Source organism: Molothrus ater, chromosome 7 (genome assembly GCF_012460135.2).
Source record: "Molothrus ater isolate BHLD 08-10-18 breed brown headed cowbird chromosome 7, BPBGC_Mater_1.1, whole genome shotgun sequence".
Classification (NCBI taxonomy): Eukaryota; Metazoa; Chordata; class Aves; order Passeriformes; family Icteridae; genus Molothrus; species Molothrus ater.
This window is the reverse complement of record NC_050484.2, coordinates 8127227-8151295: the sequence shown is the minus strand read 5'-3', so window position 1 is coordinate 8151295 and position 24069 is coordinate 8127227. Positions and strand designations below refer to the sequence as shown.

The window sequence follows — 24069 nt, the reverse complement described above, 5'->3', positions numbered from 1 at the left end:
TGACGCTGTAACGATCCTATTTAAAAAACCACAAAACCTGTCAGTTACCTTCTTCCATAGCTTTTATTCATAGCCATATTTATAGATCTACTGCTCCCTAGTATTTCACACCACGACGTTTACCAAAGAGACCTCCTATTTTATTTTTTAATGAAGTAAGACCTGCCTCCTCCACCTGAGGAGAGAGGGGGCACAGACTACCCTGGAGACCCGCAGCAAAGCCTGGACTTCAACATCCCGCTCTTTGTCGGCTTCAAGCACCAGACAAAACCCAAAAAGGCTACGCTGCACCAAGAGACAGCGGGAAGGGAAGGGAAGCCGCAGCAGTTTAAGGGCGCCGGGGCAGGCGAGGCGGGCTGGCGTGGCCGGGCCAGGAGCCGGAGCGGCCCCCCCGACCCCCGCTGCCCTCAGGGCGCCGCGCTGGTTTCGCTTTCGCCTTCGCCGCCTTTCCCAGAAGTCACGTGACGCGGCCTCTGCCCGGGAACGCCCCCGGCCCGCCCCCGCGCACGCGCTCTGGGGCGGGCGCGCGGCTCCCCGAGCGCAGCCGGCACCGTGACAGCGCCGAGCCGGGAGCCCAGGTGAGGAGAGGGGAGCGGGCGTGAGGGGCCGGGGGATGGCGATGGCGCTGCCCGCGCCTCGGGGGCTGGCGGGGTGAACGCCCGGTGTAACGAAAGCTATCGCTTCCTCAGAGCGCTCCCTGCCCGCGGGACACCCACCGAGCTTTGCGCTTTGGTGTCCTTGCACCTGGGGAAACAGGAGGTGGCTCCTTCATTCCTGGCAGGGACACCCCCGCTCCTCTGTCGCATCCGCTCTCAACTCCTCGCTCTCCACAGCTCACCCTCTCCAGACCTGCCCTGCCCGCAGCGCTCGAAGCGGACCCCTGTGCCCAGCCCGGCTGACGCTGCTCTCGCGCCTCCAGCACCGCTGGGCAGCCTCTGCTGAACAGGTGCGCCGCTCCCTCTCTCTCTCCCTCCCTCACACCCGGGGCTGGGCTGGGCCGGCCGGGAGCGCGGGGAACGCGGGCACGGAGCCGGCCCAGCGCTGGGACGCCTGCCCGCGCCCTTTGCTCCCGAATCCCGCCGCGTGGATCGGCGGCGATCCCCGGCAATGGCAGGAAAGAAGGTAGAGCAGGGGCAGGAAGAGCCCTGGGGTGCATCGGGTGGCCAGCAGGTCGAGAGGGGTGATCAGCCGCCTCTGCTCAGCCCTAGTGCGGCACATCTGGAGCGCTGTGTCCAGGTACAAAAAGCACCGGGAGCTGCTGGAGAGGGTCCAGCAGAGCTCACAAAGATGATGAGGGATCTGGAGAACTCTCCTACAAGGAGAGACTGCAGGAGCTGGACCAGTTTAGTGTGGAGTAGAGAAGACTGAGAGGGGATCTCATCATTACATATAAATAACTCTAAGGCAGCTGCCAAGAGGATGGTGCCAGACTCTTTTCAGTGGTGCCCAGCTACAGAATGAGAAGCAGTGGCCACAAACTAAAACACAACAAGTTCCACCTCAACATGAGGAAGAACTTCTTTACACTGAGGGTGCCAGAGCGCTGGAACAGGTTGCCCAGGGAAGTTGTGGAGTCTCCCTCTTTGGGACTGCTGTAGCACACTCAAATGTTGTGTTAGCTGTAATCTGACAAGCAAACATCAAAAGCCTCCGAGCCCTCACTTTAAACATAACAGTTTTAACTCCTTCGCTTCTCACACCTAGCACACACCACTCAGCAGCCGAGGACACTGGCATATAAAAGCGAAAGGATTTGGTAGGAAGGGGCATAGAAGATAGTACTTCACCCTGATGCTGCCCTCTTCTTTTGGATGGGTCTTATAAGCAGCCATTAAAAAACAATGGTGTGAGTGGATTTGCATCTCACCATTCATTCTCAGCCTGGACTGTTCCTTGGATGTATTTTTACATGCCATTTCCACTACAAGCTGATAACATGCACCTTAGAAGGCTAAGTGATCTGCTTCTAGAGACCATACATCAGAGCTGGAGCCAATCTCACAGAAGTGTTAGGACTGAGAGAAGCCGTTCTGCACAGTCTTAGTTCATTTAAGCACCCTGTGTCTGCTGCACAGGTTACTTGAATTTAGCCTGAAACTATGATCATGAGAACTAAAACACATATAAAAAAACATCTTTCCAGTACTTCTCCATTTAAAGTCACTTGAGATGTAGTCAATTTTCAGAGCAGGAAAGTGTGACACAAACAGCAACTGAAAATGGGCACTTAGAGGGGTCTCTATTTTTTCACTCAAACTCTTGGTGCTGGGGAATACATCTGCACAAGCAAAAGGTGATACTCCACGTTCAGGATCTCAATTGTGCAGAGTACAGGTATCAAACACACAGGTCCTCATTCCCATATCTGCTAAACAAGAGAGCAATAACACTAGAAGTACACTAAGTGCAATGAAAATGGGTTCAGAGGAAGAGAAAAGGAAGAAAGCACCACACAGCCACTCACTCACTTCCCCTCCTCCCTACAAGGTGGGATGGGAGAGACCAGAAAGGTAAAAATGAGGCACATTATGGGCTGAGATAAAGACAGTTTAACAGGTAAAACAAAAGCCATATACACAAGAAAGCAAAAGGCAGGAGTTCAGCCGTCCCAGGAAAGCCAGGCTCCATCACACCTAACAGTGGCTTGGGGAGACAAACACCATCATGCAAAATGTCCCCCTTTGCTCCTTCCCCCAGCTCTATGAGCTTGGTGCCACATGGTCTGGAATGTCCCTTGGTTCAGCTGGGATCAGCTGCCCAGCTGTGTCCCCTCCCAGCTCCTTGTGCACCCCCAGCCTCCTCGCTGGTGGGGTGGGGAGCAGAAAGGGCCTTGATGCTGTGTAAGCCCTGCTCAGCTGTCACAAAAACATCCCTGCCCTACCAGCACTGTGTCCTGCACAAATCCAAACCAGCCCATACTAACTACTGTGAGCAAAATAAACTTTATCCCAGCCAAAGTCAGCACATCCTCCAATTTTGTCAATGTTCATGAAAACGTCAAATTAGTTATTTTTCACCACTTCAGTCCAAAAACTACTAAACATTTACACTGACTTTTTTTCACCCCTTCCTCAGAATGTCTCAGTGGTATCAGCTACAGCAACTTGATTCCAAGTTTTTGGAGCAAGTCCACCAGCTCTATGATGACAGCTTTCCTATGGAGATCAGGCAGTACCTGGCACAGTGGCTGGAAAACCAGGATTGGTAAGCCCAGGAATTAATTCAGCTTTGGGCTGTGTGATAAGCAGTGCCCTCAGAAGGGCAGTTACAAGCAGCAGCAGAATGCTGGGGAAGCAAGCAAGCTGCTGGGTGATCCTTTGCTGGTAGGATGCTTCAGTAGCTGTGTGGGTTCTCCAGCCTGTGTTCCTGCCCCTCTTCAGGGCTTTCTGGAGGGAACTGATATCTGGAATAAGCATCCTTGCTCATAATGTTCTCAGTGGTCCAGAGCAAAAGGGGCTGTTTTCAGACCAATTGGTTACTACCTTGGTAGCATCAGTCTCTCACTCTTCAAAGACTCTGAACTTCTGCCAGAATTTCTGTGGAGTGGCTTCTCTTTGAGGGGTGGTACAACACACACGCACACATCAGGGTCACTTTGAGGTTCCTGATGTGCATGGACTGAGTAAATGAATTTGAACAGAATGTGGCAAAAATAATAGAGAAACAACATTTCTGTGTCCAGGAAGATTAAGTCAGTTAAGAGAATGCAACTGGCTTACATTTGAAGGCAATTCTCAGTGCTTGCATATTCTACAACTGGAGTTGGGGATTAAAAATCAAGTATACCTATATGTATTTATTGGTTCTTGCATTGGAAGTGTATCTAACCCAAGCATGCTTTAAATGATTCCAGGGAACATGCAGCCAACAATGTATCATTTGCTACACTCCTATTCCATGAGCTGCTGTCACAGCTTGATGATCAATTCAGTCGATTCTTGATAGAAAACAACTTTTTGCTGCAGCACAACATAAGGAAAAGCAAACGTAATCTTCAGGTAGGCCTGGGTTATCTGTACAATCTACACATCTATATGTTATCTATATATCTATACACGTGCTTCATTTGCTTCAGTGCAACTGGATGCCTCTAAGCAACTACCCTGCTGTGAGAGATTTTTACAGAGGATGTGTGAGAATCCTGATTTAAAAGCCAGAATTCAAGTGTTGCTCCATTTTTGTTTTGATTTGCTACAGTTAGAAAGTTACAGTTTAATTATCAGCACAGTTACAGTTGGAGAATTCTAGGAAAAAGAAAACCCCCCAGGATAGCACCATCCTGAGCAGAGCAGGACAGCACTCAATCCACAGCACATTTCAGTATTGTGTGCAGGTAAAGCAGTAAGGTGGGATTTGCATCCAGCCTGGACTGTGTGTTAAACCAGCACCCATAGCAAGGCATGGGAGGGTGGTTCTTGAGGGATGAGCTCTCTCTAGGACTGTAGGGTAGTGTCCCACAACTCCCAGCAATGTCTCTGACCCTTTCCTGCCTCTTGGTATGCCAATGAACTACAATGGAAACTTGCTCTTGGAGCTGGTTGTGGCATGACACCCTGTAATCCTGGAGCAGGCTATGACCAGTGTATTCCCTGAGACTCACACTCAGGTCATACCCTAATTTTTTTTGCCAGTCTGAAAGCTACTGAAAGACAAGAAATTATGTGTATGGACTTTAACAATAGACTGTGTCTCTAATGCTAGGATAACTTCCAAGAAGACCCAATACACATGGCAATGATCATCCACAACTGTCTGAAGGAAGAGAGGAAAATACTGAACTCTGCCCAGGCATGCAATGAGGTAACAGTCTTGAAATATCTGCTGCAGTTGTATCTTCCCTTCCCTATTGTTTGGGACAAGGGAAGTGGATGAAGACTGGCAGGGGAAACAGGCTATCCTCTCTCTGCCCAAAAAGAGGTTCCTTAAAAAAGAGAAGAGTGAGTACTGATATGTACCAGCTGGAGAACACTAATTTGTACCAGCATGGCTGGACAGCATGGCTTTTTTCTGCTGAATGAAGCATTTGGAGGATAAATGGGCAGGAAATAATTTTTATTCCTTGAGTGACGTAAAAGCTATGCTGGTTGTTTTAATGCTTTTGTAGTGTGATGTAGCCTGATGTGCCAATTGCATTTTATTTTCATAATTAGTGCTTAACTCATATATCCAGTAAGATTTTAGGTTTGTTCTTCTGCATTTTACTCCCCATTTTCCTCTCTATTAAGCAGCTGAGCATGCTTCTTTGGACTGTCTCTGGAAAAATGATGCATCATCCCCCTTCCCAGTAGTCTCCCAGTATTTCTTTCTAATTTTGGTGGTGTTTTGGGGTGTTTTTTTTAGTGAAGCCCTTTTCTTTCTTCTGAATTATAGGTAAAGCCATATCTTCTCCTTCATCATCTGTTCTCCAGCTTCTCACCTTTTTTTTTTTTCCTTTACAAGAACTGTTTAGTAATAAAAATTCTACAGTTGGGAAAGGCATGCAAAATATATAGATAGCTGTAATCCACTTATGTAGAAATAAAGTGATGACTGACCAAGCATGGTAATTTCCAATATGGTAATACCTCAGTTTATAGCAAGGCTTTAAATGTGCAGCGTGGGAAGAGCACTTAGGCAAGGGCTTTCAACAAGGGGCCCTTTGCAGCAGTGTCCAAAGCAGCTGCTCTAAGAGTGTGACTCTGACAGAGCCCCTGGAGCTGCAGCACAGCTGTTTGGTCCTGGCACATGACATAAAGCGCTTGCTGCTGCCTTTCCAGTACACAATAAACGTGGGTCATCAAAAAGGGAGAGAGAATTACAGAGTGGTTTGGACTGGGAGGGACTTTAGAGATCATCTACCTTCCTCTAGACTGGGTTGCTCAAAGCCCAATCCAGCTTGGCCATCACTTCCACCACTGTTTTTAATCCATGATGGGGGACCTTTGGCACTTTACTAAAATAAATCCTTTGTTTCTTTCAAATTCACCTGAATTTGATTTTTTTATACTACAAAATTTTAGTGTGATTCATAGAACAAGCCATGCTTCCTCAGGTTGTTTGTCAACAAATGCCATTCACTTACAGTAATGAAAAAAGTTATGGGTCACTCTGTTTTGACTGGTTCTGCTTCTTCCCTCAGATGGAAGTAGGGAGTGTACAGAACACTGCAACTGGGATGCCAGACAAGCAGAAGGAGCTTGATGCCAAAGTTAGGGCTGTAAAAAGCAGTGTTACAGTAAGTATAAGATAACTTTTCTCAGTAGGGTTTGTTGATTTGCAGATGCTGAAAATTAGACTTGATAAAATGACAAATAAAATTAAGGTGGGGTTTTCAAGTCTATAAACCAGGGATTTCCTGAGCATAGGAAGTACCTTGTGCCTAAACTTTAGCAACAAAAGCATTTTACCCATCTGAAATACTGGCAAATGAGGGAAGAAACAACTCTTAAATCATAACTGACCAGTTTGTTGCTAACTAGACAATGGACTTTTTTTAGCATATAGATGTTTTTCTTAATAAGTACAGTCACAACAGAAAGCTTTTCTCCAAATAGTACATAAGGATTTGAAAGTTTAAAATGTTATGTGCTGTTCCAAGTTTTACCACTGTAGCCTAGGTTCTCCTAAACTCTGTGAATTTACATGGCTTGACCACAAGGGCATTTCCATACTTTATAATTAACAGATTTTAGTTAGTTTTGAAGGAGGAAGGATGTATAGAAGATGATGAAATGTAGAAATATTTCCTGTTAGTCCAGGAACAGACATTGCTACAAAATTGGACTTCATGTCTGTCAGGGCTGGTACCAGGCAGTTCCTAATCAGATCAAGTCTTGCATTACTTGAAAATATTTAATAATTGTGGCCACCCTCACTCGTGCATTACAGGATGTGGAGCAGGACATCAAGACATTAGAGGATATGCAAGATGAATATGACTTCAAATGTAAAACCCTGCAGAACAGAGGTGAGTCATTTTCCAAAGACATCCCCTATTGTATATAGTTTGTCAGAGTAAACTGCTCTTTATGTCAGGGCACTGAGCCTAATGATAACACAGCCAAACTTACTGGTAATGTCCCTTGTTGATTAACTCTGCTTCACACTGATACCTAAATTTCTGCATGTCTTCTGTTCCAAGTAAGGGAGTCTACTTGTTAACACAGCATTCCTTTGCCACTAGAAGTAGCAAACCCTATAGGCTCTGTAGCCATTCAACCATACACCTAATTAGTGATGTTTCACAAATGCCAAACCAGCTTTAGGTTTTCCAGGCTCTTGTGTACCAAGAGAAACCCACGGAGTCCACACTGGCTTCATTATACAGCTCTGTCTCTGTTGTTGAATTCTTTGTTCCAGAAAAGGCTTTAGTTTCTAACACAGCTTGGCAGAGCTGACTATCCCTTAGAGCAGGGACATGTTCAGAAGGTACTAAGGGAAGCACTAAGCCAGCATCTTGCTTTTTGCATTTGTCCCCTTCCCACCTCAGCATTTCCCCCTCCCATCCTTCAGCATTCCTTCAGCCTCACATTCCCTATTTGGACTTATTTTACAGAGCACGAGTCCAATAGTATGTCTCAGGAGGAATACAAGAAAGAGCAGCTGAATCTCCAGCACATGTTCTTATCACTGGACCTCAAGAGAAAGGTAGCATTCAAGTTTTCTTTCAGAAGTCTGCAGCTCTTCATCTTAAACACATGTTCATTTTCATTGAATTGACATAAATCAGCAGTAGGAAAGGTTTTTTAATATATCAGTTGAACTGAGATATTTGCAGAGTTTTGCAAAACAGATGAGCACTAACTGAAACAGTACCTAGTTCTCCTGTGTGAAGTATTTCTAATAATCAGGGTAATCTCCTATTCTGTGTAGGAGGTGGTGAATAAGATAGTGCAGCTGCTGCAGAGCACAGAGCACACACAGGCTGCCCTCATTAACGATGAGCTGGTGGAGTGGAAGCACAGGCAGCAGACAGCATGCATTGGTGGGCCACCCAACGCCTGCCTCGACCAGCTGCAGAACTGGTAAGGCTTTGGTAAGACCACATTTAAACCATGTTATGAAGGAGCACCACATCTAGGAAATATACTGATTATTTATATCATCCCTTTTCATTCTATCTTAACATAGCTGCATTCATTTTATTACCTCACCACATTTCCATTGAGCACAAAGTGTACTCCAGGCACTGCCACATCCTCAGGGACAGTCACCTGGCTGGTGCCTCTGCACTAGTACAAAATTAAAAAAGTGCTGAAAGTAATGAGATTGTGTCAATTGTAGGTTCACCATTGTTGCTGAAAGTCTACAGCAAGTTCGTCAGCAGCTCAAGAAGCTTGAGGAACTGGAACAGAAGTTCACCTACGACCCTGATCCCATCACAAAAAATAAACAATTTCTGCAGGACCTAACACACAAGCTTTTCCAGCAGCTCATTCAGAGGTAATAGACCATAAGGATCTTTTGGTGTTACCATGAATAGATAGATGAAGAGCACTTTCCCTACCGTTCCCTCAGTAATTCCTACATAGTATCTTTTCATTTTCCAAGGTTTTCCTAAGTTTGTCAAACATTAAACTGAATTACTGGGTTTGAGATTTACCCCATCTAGGATTTCCACAGATTCAGGCCTATGGAAAGGGTTTATGCTCAGTCATTACTGAAGTTAGCAGGAGCTTTCCTACAGTACACATGGATTACAGAGTCAAATTCTCAGTCTGTCTAGTCCACTTCTCACTTCAAGCTTCAAAGTTCAAGCAAAGAGAGGCAAGAAACAATCTGCATCGAGCTGTGCCCAAGATAGATGCACACTAGATTCTCCAACCCTTTGTCACTGGACACATCATCTTTGCCTCCAGCATGGGGAGGCCAGCCCTGCCTCTGTACCACCTTTATGTTGCAAGTTACTGTAGCTGGTAGTTGCCTTACATAAGATCAGAAACCTATTCTGTAAACACACACAGTAGATAAAAAATTGGGGTGTATCAAAACAGGCTAGCCCCAGAAGTTTGCTTCATTGTGTTAGCTGGCCCTCATCAAATCCTCTGCTAGTGTATCCATGCCTTGGGCATGTGTTGTTACACAGCACTGTTACTGTAAGAATTCAGGAAGCCCTGGGAATGGCAAACAAAGCAACACACCTCACTTGCACCATGAGAATTGCAGCACAGTGTTTCCTTGCTGTTTGATTTCAGGAAAGTGTGATGTAGCAATCTCCCTCCTCAAGCCATCAATGTGTTGCAGAAAAGGCAACACTTAAAAAATCACTATTTCTAGCCCCATTGTAACAATTGAAAGGAACTGAGTCACACACCTCTACATAGATTGAAGCTGAGTAAATAAAGTTTGTAGTATTACTGGTAAATCAGCATTCTTTTAAAGTTCACTTTTATATGGTTTCTTGTTTAAGAACAGTACAGATAAATCATAGTGCCTTTAACCTGTTCTTCCCATAGCTCCTTTGTGGTAGAGAGGCAGCCTTGCATGCCAACTCATCCTCAGAGGCCACTAGTCCTGAAGACAGGAGTGCAGTTCACTGTGAAGCTGAGGTATGTTTTCCCCTTTCCCTGTTCCTTTTTTGTGGTAAGGCTTTCCTGTCACTGGCTTCCTGCAGCCCAGAGGACTGCACAGCCTGCCCTGCAGCCCAGGGGCTGAGGCAGGAGGAGGGAAGTGCCAGGGGCTTTCTTCTGGCAGAACTTGACTCACATTCAGCTCTTACCCTTTCCCAGAAGTGGGGTGTACCAAGTATGTAACAAGAACAACCCAACAGCAAGAAGACTCATGCAGAGCACTCTGCCATGCCACAGAGTAACTCATTTGCCCATTTAGTTTTATCTCTAAATGCTGTTTGGTATGGAGCAAGCTTGGAGCCTGCATGTGGCCCCTGAGTGTGCTGAAATATCTGTGGTAAGCAACACAATACAAAAGGACCCATATTTTTCAATTGCTGATGCTAAAAAAACATACTTCTCTTTCCAGATTACTGGTGAAACTGCAGGAACTGAACTACAACTTGAAAGTGAAAGTTTTATTTGACAAGTATGTTGCATTTATTTCATCCCTCTTACGTAATGGTAAGCAGTTCCCACACTCAGAAACCCAAGAGCAGCCACATTAGAAGTGTTGAGTAGGCCAGCAGCAGGCTGGTTCTCCATGGCAGCAGGTAGATCCTTCCCTTTTCTTACCCATTCCCTTGCTCTAAATCTCTCTCTGCCACCAGAGACATGTCACAAAGTGGAGATGGCCTCAGCTTTTCACCATCAACTCCACAGAGAAGAGCTTACTACTGCAAAATCAGGGCAGCACCTGGGCAACAGCCACTCTGCTGGGGTGCTTCACCTGGATTAGCATGAGGTGACAGTGTGGGATTGGACCCCACCATTTCTAGTCACATAATTCAGTCATCCCTTCCTTTTTGGGCACAGTCTAGTAAGGAATATAGTTATCCTCAAGCTGGCTTTGAATAAGGGGTATAATCTGCCTACCTGTAACATATGACATGTTCTCAATCAGAGAAAAACCTTACAGCAGTTGAAACAGATTTACACAATATTTTGTGTTTTGTAGGGAGTTCAGGTGAGTTTTGCACTTCAAGGACAGGAAAAGAAATGTGACAGGCTGTCCAAAATAATGCCAGGGACTGTGCTTTCAAGAAAGCAAGTGGGTTTTTGTCTTCCCAGCCAAGTAATTTTGTTCACTTGAAATGGCTCTAGGGTCCAGAAACTTGCATAGAATAGTAAAAAAGTAAAAAAAAGGAATTCTTGTGTGCAAGTCTTATCTGCAAGTGCACTAGATAGAACGCAACTCAGTAAAATCCCAAGTGTTGGGAAACCAATCCAAGTGATGCAGCAATTTATCCAAGTTTAAATGCAGATTTAGAGTGGCAGAAATATATTTTTTTTTCCTCAAAGCAAGAGGCAACATCTTTATAGTAAAAGAAAGTACTTCTTTTGATGATAAAGCCCCCATAGCAATACCAAGCCTCAGTAAAACACAGGCTGTGTAGCACAATATTTATTTTGACTGCTTTAACCAATTGCCGCAACTTTTGCACAAGAATTTCACAAAAGCATTTTACCAGTTCTCAGACAGCACTGTCAGCTCCTAAAACATGCACATTTTCTGTGTCTTTGGCAGAATCTTTAAAAGATTTTGTCCTTTTTTTTCTTGACAGAGATGTAACTGAGAAGAACTCGGTCAAAGGGTACGTGGCATCAGAGTTTGATATATTAACATTAGGTTCTTTCAATGAAAGAGAGATTTAATTACATTTTCTCTCTCTTTGTGTAGGTTCAGGAAATTTAATATTTTGGGAACAAACACAAAAGTGATGAACATGGAAGAATCTACTAATGGAAGTCTTGCAGCAGAATTCAGGCACTTGGTAGGGGGTTGGTTTTTTCTTTCTATCACCTATCCAGCCACTTAATTTTGTAGTAGAGCATGGTAGGAAGGAAACAAATTGCTTTTGTTATTGATGTCATTATTCATTTTTTGTGTAAAGAGAAACTATGATTATCTCTCCTTTTTCTTTGTTCTGTCCTTTTAAAAATATTTTTTTGCCTGTTTCAAAATCAGAATCAATCAAAATGTGATTGCTTGTCACTGAAAAAGGGACAGAAATGCAAACAAGAGTATTTGCTGCCATACTGCTTATGCTGCAATGGGTTCTTGGGAGAAGGAAGTTAAAAACAAAGCCTACAAAGGCTGGTTTGGGCCTTTCAGAGGAAGGTCCATAGGTAGGGAAGTCTGGAATAGTTTCAAGAGCTTTGAGTCTGGAAGATGAAAATTGTCAAAGAGTGTGCAGCTGCAAGAGAGTCAGTGCCTTTGGCAGGCTATGGGGCACTTCTGATCTGCAGATCGTGAGGGAACACTCTGGTTCCATCACTACAGCAGGAAAAAGGCAAGTCCAGAACCAGGGAACATGGAACTCTCTTTTCATTGTCCAGAACTGAGACTGTCTAGAGTTTATCATCTGATTCAGAGGGGTACTTTGATAAACCACTATTCCATCTGATCCTGACTTCATACTGCTTCTGTTCTTAAAAGGCCTCTTGCATAAAGGCACTGCAACATAACTGTGCAATATCTTTTTTCACAGATGAACAGTTTATAAAAGGGTAGTAGTTTAATCCTTTGGCTCCCACAGTTTAGAACCAAATAGAATCAGACACTAATGCAGAAAATTTGCATACAGTTGAGCAAGTGGAACATGCAAGTGGAACTCTACCACTTCCATTTGTGTCTGCCATAAATGAGTGACAGGTTTTTTTGTTCATTTGCAGCAACTGAAAGAACAGAAAAACACAGGGAGCAGAACAAATGAGGTAAGCAGCACTAACCTTTCCTTTGTCAAGTTTTAGCAGAATACTGACAAGGCATTCATTTAATACAATGCTCTCTGCTCAGACCATGAAGACACACGTGGGATGAGAGAGCATAGGAGAGGAGTTCAGTGTTTCTACAGAGTGATCCATGTAGGGAGAGCCTTCAAGGAGAGCTATTGCCAGAATGGCAGTGAGGGACTCTCCCACACTGGTATCTGCCTTTAACAGAGCTTCCTGGCAAGCACAGATTTTTCTATGACTTACAGGTAGTAGCCACAAAAAAAAAAAAAAAAAGAAAAACATGCCTGGAGAGGCAGTTTTAGGAAGCCAGCACTGTCACTTGACTTGGACCTGTAAGCTCTAGAGTATGTGACCATGGGCAGACAAAGGTTTTCCCCATGATAAAGCCCCATTACTTCACCCTAGGAATTCTCAGTCCCTGAAAAGTTTTCTTATATTTTTTTTGAAGGGTCCTCTGATTGTGACAGAAGAGCTTCACTCTCTGAGTTTTGAGACACAGCTGTGCCAGCCTGGTTTGGTAATAGATCTAGAGGTAAGTCTTAGATCAAACAGATGCACTTCAGTTCCCGTGTGTCACTTGGTGCTGACAATCTTACTTTTTCTCTCTTTTGTTTTGTCTTTTTTTTTTTTTTAAGTACTGGGATATCACATACTTTCAGTTATTTCAAATTACTGAAATGCCACTTCACAACAGCTCTGTACAGACACAGAGAGAGAATTCTGTCAGATCTCTGGGTAAATACGAATAGATGTGCTTTGCAAAATGTCTGATACCTAGAGGGCTTAAACCACAGGGTTGGTTATCAGTTTACATTTATTTCAGAAGCAGTCTGCTGTCACTATCAGTGCTGGGATAACTGACACTAAATGAAAGTCCTTATTAGACAAAAATCACCCAAGTCTTTCCAGTATTTCATCATACTTTCTCCCCTGCATACAAACTTCTATAGAGAAAGTCAAGATGATGCAAGCAGGGAATTAAAACAGAAGTGAGTGTGTGGATAATCTCAAGGAGGATTGTGGCAACAGTGCAGGGTAACCTGACATGTTCCCTTTTGTGCCCCTTTCAGACCACATCCCTTCCCATTGTTGTGATCTCAAATGTGAGCCAGCTTCCCAGTGGATGGGCTTCTATCTTGTGGTTCAACATGCTGTCTACTGATCCCAAGGTATTTGCAAGAAAAAAAGGTGCTTTATCAGGTACTATGTCTGATTTTCAAGCATTGTTTGCAAGTGGCTGCTGCATTTGAGCTCTGCAGGTGACTCTTAATGAGTTTCAGGTATAGAGAGGAGCAGTGACTTCCCTGACCTAAACATAGCAATACTTGAAACACCCACAGAACGGGTAGTGTACATGTATTCAGGATATACAGCTCACAGTGAGAAGCCAAATACACATTCAAGAACTCAATTATGGTGCACTTGAGTAATCCAGCAATTCTGCCTGCTGGGAGGAGACCTATCCAGAGCCCCAGAGATGGCTTTTCCTGGTAAAGAGCGCCTGGAAGAATAGCTGCCTGCTTCTGCAGAGCTGTCTCAAGCTGACATCCATTCTTAAACCTGGAGCTTGTTTGGGCAATACAAAAATTCAAGTGGCATTCCAAAATTAATGTTTGTTAACTACAGCTTGTATTTTTCTCTGCCATTCTAGAACCTGTCCTTCTTTCTGAATCCACCTTGTGCAAAGTGGTCTAAGCTTTCTGATGTTCTGAGTTGGCAGTTTTCTTCTGTAACAAAGAGAGGACTTAATACAGATCAGCTGAGCATGCTGGGAGAGAAGCTTCTTGGTAAGATCTGCTTTCATCACAGATGGCCTGTCTGAATTGAAGCTAGTTCTGCACCTTTTCCTGCAACCCATTTTAAGTTTTCCTTTCCTCTCACAGCTTTCCCTCCTCCTACAATATAGCTTTGTAGCAAGGAAGCATTTTCCACTTTTCAGTATGGCAGAGCTTCTAAATGAAATCAGATAATGAAAAAAATCTGCAGTTCTAACTTGGGAGTTTTATGCATTAGAGCAACACAGACTGAGCCTAATTCTGCCTTTTGAAGTAACACTCATGTTTAGTCAGTCTGTGAAGTGGATGTTTCTTGGCATCCCTTGGGGTTTTTTTTTAAATCCACCTCCGTTCATTTTAACTTCATGCATGCCCCCAGCTACAGTGGGGAGTCACTCTGCATAAACACAGTTGCAGTATCAGCATGCAAACACTATGAAAGTGCTAAAGAACGTCAAACTGAATTATCTCCCACATGAGGGTCCTTAATAAAAGCCTCATCAGCCATGAGTTTTGTTTCCAAACTCCTTGCAGTTTGCCTGAATAGACAGAGCACTTTACACTGCTACTGATTTTGCACAGTAGACTCCAGATGAAAAATACTGTTGATTCAGTATATTTCATCAACCTTAAGTTTCAGGGAAAAAAATGATATTTAAAAGCATTTGAGATTAGTATGTCTAGGTGGCAAGTATTCAGCATTCCACTCTAATTTCCTCAAGACATAAGATCTGACAAAAAGCTGTTAATTTATTAGATTTCTTCTCAAAGTTCTACAAGGAAAATAATTTTTTTTTTGTTAATTAACCAACATAAAGAGACCAGTGATATGGCAAATTTGCATTTTAGAACTACAGGGGCTTTGTTGAGCTCTGGTGGTGTTCTACTTAAATCTTATCTCTATAAAATATTACGCAGCTGAAAAAAATCCTGCTTGCTGAACACTATATTCAGGATTCCTCAGTGCAAGGAGACAGAACCACCAGGGTGCCAGGGCACAACATGGCTGCTGTTTTTGCAATATGAAAGTTGGCAGTATCAGTAACAAGCTCCCTAACCCAGTTTATTTTTAGAAAAAATGACAGAAAAGCATATTTATGGGAAGCCATAGCATGGCCTCAAATGGGAAGAATCTGGCTCTGACTACAGTCAGGGTCTGCAAAGCTCCCAGCTACTGTAGGCCCAGCATAGGACTTTTCTTTGTGCTTTGGATGTGGTTATGAAACACTGTGAACATACAAACAAGGCTGAAGGAAACAATTGCAACAGGAATAAGATCAGTCTATGGTTGGGGCAGACCTAGGAGTCAAGAGTTTCTGGGGCAGAATCCTGCAAATCTCCAGAACCAAGGTAGGAAATTGCTTAATCTTAGAGAGATGCTGCAGGGTCTGCTGAGCCTGCAGAGGAGCTTGTGGGCTGCAGTCTTCTTGCTGTGCTGGCAAGAACTGTGCAAGGATTCAGTCTCCTTCCTGGAAGCATTCTGAAGCTGGCAAGCACAGAAAGTGTCAGGATGGATTGGTTCCCATTACACAAGGGCTGCTCACACAGGTTGGGGTATTGTAAAACCTCCCAGAGGGGAACTTGGCAACCTCCCCTGCAGTAGCTGTGAAAGCACAGCAGCCTGCCCTTCCTTTTCTTTCTTAATCCAACAGCTGCCTTCCAAATAAACACTCAGAACTTGGTTTGCTAAGTACTTTTAGCCTTACTAGGTAACTTACAGAACATGACTGAAGTCAAATTTATTGTGTTCAGGGCCAACAATTGGAGCATCTCAGGATGGCCTTATTCCTTGGACCAGATTCTGCAAGGTATGCACACAGTTTTAAAAACTGAGATGGAAGAAGGATCTCATCTTGCTTTATTGTGGGTTTTGTTTGGGCTTTTTTGTTTGTTCCCCCCCCCAAGGTGCCTACTTTTCTAGTAGCATCCCCTAATTATTTTAGACCTTAGATGGTCATGGGAGGCTTTGGTGGTGAGGTTAAAGTAGCAGCAGGAGGAAAAAGAGCTTGCTATGGCAAGGAGTAGATGATTTTGAGACTGGTTTTGATCCATGATCCAAAAAAAAAATCTCTCAAACACAGCATCTCCATTATTATTATTAATGCAGCTGCTATTAATAGAATAACTCTCCATTTTGACTATTACAGAAAATGTAAACAAAATCCATCAAGATGAACAATTCTTCTGTATCTTAGTGAAGGACATTCCCCAGACCAGGGGAAACTGGATCAGGGTGAGGATTAACACAGGGATGTCCAAGAGGGTCAGTATGATGACAGAAGGCTACATCATGGAATTTCACAGCCCTGGCTGAAGCAAGACAAGAGAACCCTTCACATTTTTTTCAGCTTTAGACCCTAAGCTCACTTTAGGAGGGACGTTGAGATGCTTGAGCGTGTCCAAAGGAGAGCAACGAGGCTGGTGAGGGGCTTGGAACACAAGCCATATGAAGAGCGACTGAGGGAGCTGGGGTTGTTCAGCCTGGAGAAAAGGAGACTCAGGGGTGACCTTATCACCCTCTTCAACTTCCTGAAGGGTAGCTGTGGTGAGCTGGGGGTCGGTCTCTTTCTCCGGGCAACAACAGACAGAACAAGAGGACACAGTCTCAAGCTGCGCCAAGGGAGATACAGGCTAGAAATAAGGAGGAAGTATTTTACAGAAAGAGTAATCAAATACTGGAATCATCTACCCAGGGAGGTCGTGGAGTCACCATCCCTCGAAGAGTTTAAAAAAAGACTGGATGTGGCACTTGGTGCCATGATCTAGTTGAGGTATTAGAACATGGGTTGGACTCGATGATCTTAAAGGTCTCTTCCAACCTAGAATTTCTGTGTGATTCTGTGAGATCACAGCAACCAGGAGCAGACTCCAGGAGAAGAGCAAGGCTCTGGTGACCTACAAGCACTCTTAATTAATTGCTACAGATACCTCATGAGACATTGAGATCCAGGTCTCAACAGAAAGTGTCTCTTAAGTTTCTCTGCTAGCCAGCCCTGTCAAAAACCCCAGTGGCATGGGTTTGCATGTCCCACAACTCCAATAGAGATAGCACCCAGGCAGGAACAAGAGCCTTTAATCTGCTCTTAGACCAGATCTGCTCTTAGTGTTGTTACATGTGAGAGGTGATGGATCACACATTTGTGGGTACTGGAGGCTCAGACAGGCATTTTAACTCATGTCTCATTATCCCTGTTCCCCCCCCTCCCATCCCTGCCTTTCCATATTCTGAATTTCAGGAAAATATAAATGATAAAAATTTCCCCTTTTGGCTGTGGATTGAGGGAATCCTGGAGCTTATTAAGAAACATCTCCTGTGTCTCTGGAATGATGGGTAAGACCTAAGTGAATTTGAAGACATGGTCATTGCCTCAGACTTCACTTTTAGGCTAGCAATTGCACACTAGGGGAGGTTGGGAGGTTGTTTGTACAGAGGGTGGATCTTGAAACTGGAAAAATCTGAAGCAAATGAATTCTAGTATGGAGGAATCCTCTGATGAGGGAACTGGTAAAAGCAAGAACATCAGATCACCATGTTGTCCCATGTAAGTCACAGAGCAGGGCTTTGAATGTTAGATTTTGTTTTGCCTCTGCTCCCACTCTAAGTCGGTTCTTCCTACATCCTAGAACATAGCCAAGAAAAACTGAAGCACAGGAAAGTGTAAGTCCTAGTGATATCCATTTTAAAAACCCGAAAATCAAACTCCCTGCCCGAAGAGAGTTACTGTGAGCTGCCTGGAGGTGGCAGCAGCCAGGCTCGGAACGCCCGTGCCTGCACCATGTGCCCAGAACCCGGCAGTCTTCACTGATTTTTTAAGAGTATTACCGAGTAGAAGGACTCTGCCAGATGGGAACACAGTTCCATTTGCCCTTTAATACTGGTTTAGTAAACTTTTCATTCTGGGATTTCCGATTTCAGATGTAATTTTGCCCAGAATAGGCTTATCCAAGGTCACAATCCTGTGTTTTAATTCTAGCCACATTATGAAACCTCATCAAACAGCACACTCACAGTGGAGCATCCTAGTATCTCACACTTCTGCAGCATCTACAGCAGCAGGATTGCTTTGCCTTGCTGCATTCAGCAGTGGGCTTCACATTTTTGCCCCCCAACTCCAGAAGAGTTCTGTCAAAGCCCTGTGCAGTACAAGCCCTGTTTCCCTGCCCCAAACCTCCCCCTTTTTTTGCTGCAGTGCAGTGGGAATATTTGTCACCATTACTGAAGCAGAGTGGCAGTTCTGGGACTGGCATTACATGTGGATTTGGTCCAGGCTTGAATAGCTTGAACAGCCCAGCTCTGAGAGCAAAATGGACCTATCATTTTTGTTTCAAGTGCAGAAGGATGTTTGAATAAGCCCCCATGCTGAAGTGAGAGTGCTGAGGGAAGCTGTGGTGATTCACACTGCCACGAGGCATGAATCACCACCTGACTGCAGCCAGCCAGTCCTGCTGCCAGCTGTCCACAGGACAAAGCCTTCTGTGAGGCTTTCACCAGCACTTCAGCTCTTTTAAGTGAAGGAAAGCTTTTTAGTTTTTCCTAGCTAGCACAGCACAACTTGGTTTTTATGTTAGGGAGTAACTCAGCTCTCCCTTTCAACATTACAGCTGCATTGTGGGCTTCATCAGCAAAGAGAGAGAACGTGCTCTGCTGAAGGACCAGAGCCCAGGAACATTTTTATTGAGATTCAGTGAAAGCAGCAGGGAGGGAGCAATCACCTTTACCTGGGTAGAGGAATCTCAGAATGGTAAGTCAGCAACAGAGAACCTTTGCTGACCTGCTTGCACCAGAACAAGTCTTTATGCCCTTCTCCTCCACCCTGAGGACCAGCACAACACCCCTGGCAGCAGCAGGGCACAAGCAATAGCAGGGACACACCATACTTGGGGTAACTCAAACCACACAATCAAGGATTCAGCTAGCACAAGGAGCACTTCCCAGGTCCTGCTTCTGGCCTGGAGGTTGGAAAGGAAAAACTGCCCACACTGTCTTCCCTGCCTCCTTAGGCTCTCTGCCAGCCTTTAGAACACACACAATTGCACCTCCTTCCGAGCCCAAATGCAGCTTCTGTTCCTTCCTTCCTCCCCACACTCCCCCTAGATAAGTTATGTACTCACTCATTTTCAGTGTACACCAGTGAGTTCTTCCTCCCCTTGTCCAAATGGATCAGTGAAGAGCTTGCTTCTTCTGTGAGCTGGACTAGTTTCTCACGCTCTCCTAAGGAAGCCTGAAGACATCACAGCCTACAGGAAATTAAAGCCTCCCTTGTACCCAGTCAGGGCTCTCCCCTTATCACACTCATTACACAGCCCCACCTGCCAGCGTGGGGCAGCTGTTGACACTTCACTTGGATGAGCCCAAAACCAGCAGCAGGTGGAAGAGAAACTGCTGATGTACTTGGGTGACTTCTTTCCCTTGGCTGCCTTCATTCCTGAGACATCCAAAAGTTCAAAGAAAGTTGATAGTATTTGGAGCTTTCAGGAAGGCTTATATGTCTCTCCTGATGATTCATAAAAGCCTCAAGTGGTGTATTTGGATCAAACTCCCTAACAGACAGCAGAGTTTGAATTACATAATTTGGAAGAAGGTTAAAAAGGCAGGACAACCTAAATTACTTAATGAAATACTGCAGTTAATTTCCATGGACAAGTCACACCAGTCATTCTGAGTACAAAACACACCAAGAGCCCTCACTGTGTGCTATCCCCCCATGCCTCCCTACCCCACAGAACAATTATGCTCCCTTTGGCAGGAATTAAAGATTTCCTGTAGCACTGTAAGTGTCATCCAGGCAAGGCTTTTCCTATGTGATCGCTGAATTTGTTGGAAGTGGCTGCAGCTTTTCTGGACACTTTCAGAAAAAAACTTGGAAGCCAGCTTTACAAAGTGCTGCTTCTCTCCTCAGCAGAGCCCCAGTTCCACTCAGTAGAGCCCTACACCAAGAAGGAGCTCTCTGCCGTGACCTTCCCCGACATCATCCGCAATTACAAAGTGATGGCAGCCGAAAACATCCCCGAGAACCCACTGAGGTTCCTGTACCCCAACATCCCCAAGGACAATGCCTTTGGCAAGTACTACTCCAGGCCTAAGGAAGGTGAGTGCTATCTGGGGCTTGTGCCTTCTAGCTTGTCTGCTTGTTCCTCAGCTGCTGGGGCACTGCACAATTTCTGGGGCATGGAAAGAAAGGGAGCAGTTGGCCTGAATGCCTCGACAGCCCGTCCCATGTTTATAGGTTAAGAAAAGGTTTGTTTTTAAACAGGCACAACATGAGACTTAATCAGACCAAAAACTGAAAGCCCTAATTGTCACTGGCTGTTATGTGAGCCCGTGAGCTGTTCCAGAAATGCAGGCTCCTACTAACAGCCCTGACCATGACTGGTTATGGGAGGGGTTTCTTTGCCATTTTCTATAGGAAAAAAGGAAAACTGACTAAAAATGGAACAAATTAACCATAGTGCTGTAAAATGCATGACAGAGAGACTTGCACATTATCTGGGTCATAGGCTGTATTTTTGGAACAATAAAGGTGAAAATGTGACGTAAACTTGCTGGAAAAAAACCCCACAAGCTTTTTTTCTCTCCTTGAAGCACCAGAGCCAATGGATTTGGATGGTCCCAAGGGAACTGGCTACATCAAGACTGAGTTAATCTCTGTATCTGAAGTGTAAGTTCTCACAAAACTGCTGGATTTTTAAGAACTGGTCATAAGATTTTAGCTGTAGTTAATGTCTTTTCATACTGTTTAAGCTGTAGGTGCCCCAGTCAAGTCGTTCCTCTTTGAGAATCTGATCAGAACACATTAATGTGCTGCTGTGTTCAAAACACCATTTTTACGTAAAAACCCTAGAAACTTGCAGGGAGTTGTACTGGCAAATAATTTCTTGAAAAGCACGTTCTCAAACACTTTTTGGACTTCTTTGGTTAGGATGTGCACCCCTGAGTAGTCTGAGTTTCATTTAAAGCCAGGCTGGCTTTGCAAAGTCTGGTCTTCCTCACAAGAGGCCTGGTTAGTGGCCCTTCAGGCCTTGGAGCCAGACAGGGCAGCCCAGCTGTGCCTCATTTCTTTGGTGACAGTGAATCCCTGCTCTTGTCCATCAGGCACATTTTAATCCCTGCTCTTGTCCACCAGGCACCCCTCCAGGCTGCAGTCTCCAGAAAACCTGCTGCCCATGTCTCCCGAGGAGTTTGATGAGGTGTCTCGCATGGTGGGCCCCGCCGAGATCGATACTGTGGTTCGTACCAGGAGCTCAAGGGTTCAGCCACAAGCTGCTTTTCCCTTCCCCCCATCTGAGACATACCTCATCCATTTAAGCAAACACCTGAGAACACGTCTCTTCACAAGCACAGGGAAAGCTGGGATCCAGAGTTAGATTGGGATGGCCAGCAGTTGTTTTTCAAACACATCTGCAGGAGAAGGGTGAAGAACAGGAGAGCAAAGCTTCCTGTGTGTGCCTTGCAGGTGGAGGAGAGATGGCAGGCGAGGAAGGAGTATCCCTGTAGTGCCTCTGGTGGGGTCTGTGTGGGGAGGGCCCAGCAGGAGTGCACTTTGGAAGTGCTGCCCTGCCAGGGCTGGTGAGGTACTGCCTGTGAACAGAGCAGTGCTGCCCTTGCAGGGTGTGCTTCAGAAAAAGAAACAAATTCAAGTGATCCCCGCCCTGAGCAGCTGAATCCTGATGTGAATCAGTGTGGCTGGGGCACAAGGTGGTCATGCTCTGGGGTTAGCAAGGACTTGAGAAGCAGGGCTGGGGCTGTGTAATGAGGTTTCCTTTTCTCCTTGCAGATGTGTACACACATCCAGCTCTGAGCTTTGGCTGAGCTTTCCCTGTGTCACGAGCACGGCCCATCCCCTTCACGCCTCCTGTGCTGCACTCAGTGCCTTGGGGACAACGCTTCCTTCTTTGGTTCCTCAGCCTCAAGGTCCAGCAGCGGTTTTAGCTGATGGGAATACCAACAGCAGCAGCCTGAGCAGCCTCCTTACATGCATGTCTTTGTTTAATTAGCAAGATACTGTGCCAGAGTGGAGGAAGAGGAAGGTGAGATTGTGAGCTCCTCAATGACAGTGATGGCAGAAACATGCATTCATTGTTTGAAGAAATTAGTTAAAGGTTTAAAACAGTTAACTGTACATAGAAGGCTTCAAAGAAAAGCTGGTTCTGTTCAGAAAGCTTACACCTTGAATTTTTGTCTGCATCACAAAAGGGAAACGCTCTACACATACCATGCCACACCAAATCCATGTGCTGCTGGTTTGTTGTGCTTTTATGCTCTTCTGGGCATGGCCCATGGAGAGAGCAGAAGCCCAAAATGTTACATGCACTTCATTTTCACAAGGCATAATCTTGTGTAGGACGTTGAGCACAATCTTTCTCAAAAAAAGCATTTCTTAGGACACCACCTTCAAGCTGCATTGGCACATGCTGAGCTTGGAACCCAAGGTGCATAATCAAGACTAAAGCCTCTGCAGACTGCAGTCATCAGACAGAATCAGAACCTCCTCTTAGAGGACTGCAAAAGGGATTGAATTATGATTTTATTTACTGTGCCTGATCTGCCAAGGTGAGGATCTGGTCACCCCTATCTTCTGCAATAATACAGACCCCACGTAGGTTATAACAGGTGGAACAGAACTCAGTTTTCTCATGCATCATGAACCAGGGCATTTATTTAACTGTTAATTTGAATAGCTAAAACACTTTACAGGTTTTGATAATGAGGTGGTTTTGTAATTAGGGGTAAGGCACAGGAAAGTTAAAAGAAGTTAAAGTTTATCCAGAGCACTGGCTGCAGGATATGCAGTCTGCAGTCCTTAAAGGATGAAGCTGTGCTTCCAGCAGAGGACAGGTTGGTTTCTCAGCACGTTTGTGAAGGCAATTAACAGCTCTCAGCTGAGAGGCAAGGCTGTTCAGGCAGCTGTGTCTCTCTGAGGGTCCCTGTTAGTGCAGGCTGCTCATTAGCAGGGAGCTGAGCAGAGGGGCTGCAGAGCCCTCGTGCTGCACCCCTCTGCCCAGGTACAGGGACACTGCAGGGCCCTGCCTGAGCAGGCCTTGGGCAAGGTGACCTCCAGAGGCCCCTCCAGACCCATCAGCTGCTGTGACATCTCATGTGCCCCCCCAAAAAGCTTTCTAGAAAAATTAAAGGACCTAGAGCATGTAACACCAACACATATTTAAAAGAAAGCATTGCAAACTGACTTATTTTGGTGCCCTGAGTTACTGGGATTAACAGTGCTACAGGAAATGACTTAATGCTTTTATCTTACTGTAACAGCTGGATGTGTATCTGTTGCTAATACAAAAATCAAGTTGTTTTTTGAGCTATGCTTTGTATTCATGTTCTACAAGCCATTTTAATCTTCAGTTTTGTGGGACTTAAATGAGTGGCCTTATTCACAGCTTGGTCTTTCCATAGCCAATAGTTCTAGAAGTGACTTTTCCTCAATGGAATATTCTTTTATGTATTTTAAATAAAAGGAACTGTCAGTTGCCACTTCTTGTCCTCTCTCATGTTTTGGCTACTTCTATGATAAAGTGGATGTGCCAGTCTGTATTTTACTACTCTGTATCTCATTTTAAATTTGTTTGTGCAACTAAAGAGTTACAGCTCTGAAGCCTGAGGCAGTATCCATACTTTTAATTCTCTGCATTTTGGCAGGTCTGTCTGCACTGGACTTATTAGAAGGTGGCTGTTACCTTTTTTATTACTGCTTGTATCCCTTCATTCATTTGTTTCCATCCCCACACAACCTTCAATAAACTGAACTTGAATTTCTAATTTGAGTCCTCATTAGGATAACTGATCTATGGCTCATCTTTGTGGGCTACCAAGCTGGACCCTGCTGCTTTTCTCTGGGGCTAGTAAGTGACAAAATCTCTCATCTCACACTTGTCAGGCTTTTATATGAACTGTACAGCCAGAGGAATAATAAAGGAAACTGTTGGTGTGAAGAAGGACAACAGAGTGAGTCAAGAGAAAG

At 44.8% G+C, this 24069-nt stretch overlaps 1 protein-coding gene across 2 annotated transcripts; it reads left to right on the top strand.

The window, feature by feature from the left end:
• Window positions 1-549: 549 nt before the first annotated feature.
• Window positions 550-23867, top strand: STAT1 (signal transducer and activator of transcription 1). 2 transcript variants are annotated; one of them, XM_036386694.2, is made up of 25 exons: window positions 550-578; window positions 690-946; window positions 3076-3204; window positions 3854-3998; window positions 4702-4800; window positions 6119-6214; window positions 6868-6946; window positions 7535-7626; window positions 7852-8003; window positions 8263-8421; window positions 9435-9527; window positions 9958-10017; window positions 11153-11182; window positions 11269-11362; window positions 12264-12305; window positions 12775-12858; window positions 13397-13495; window positions 13978-14113; window positions 15854-15909; window positions 17338-17432; window positions 18704-18843; window positions 20005-20190; window positions 20685-20760; window positions 21226-21328; window positions 21877-23867. In XM_036386694.2, exons 3-25 carry the CDS (start codon window positions 3077-3079, stop codon window positions 21898-21900), a joined length of 2268 nt encoding a protein of 755 aa, XP_036242587.1. In that variant the 5' UTR covers window positions 550-578; window positions 690-946; window position 3076; the 3' UTR covers window positions 21901-23867. The 2 variants fall into 2 exon arrangements, with proteins under 2 accessions (XP_036242587.1, XP_036242586.1); XM_036386693.2 differs by having other exon boundaries at window positions 20002-20190.
• The last annotated feature ends 202 nt before the right edge of the window (window positions 23868-24069 follow it).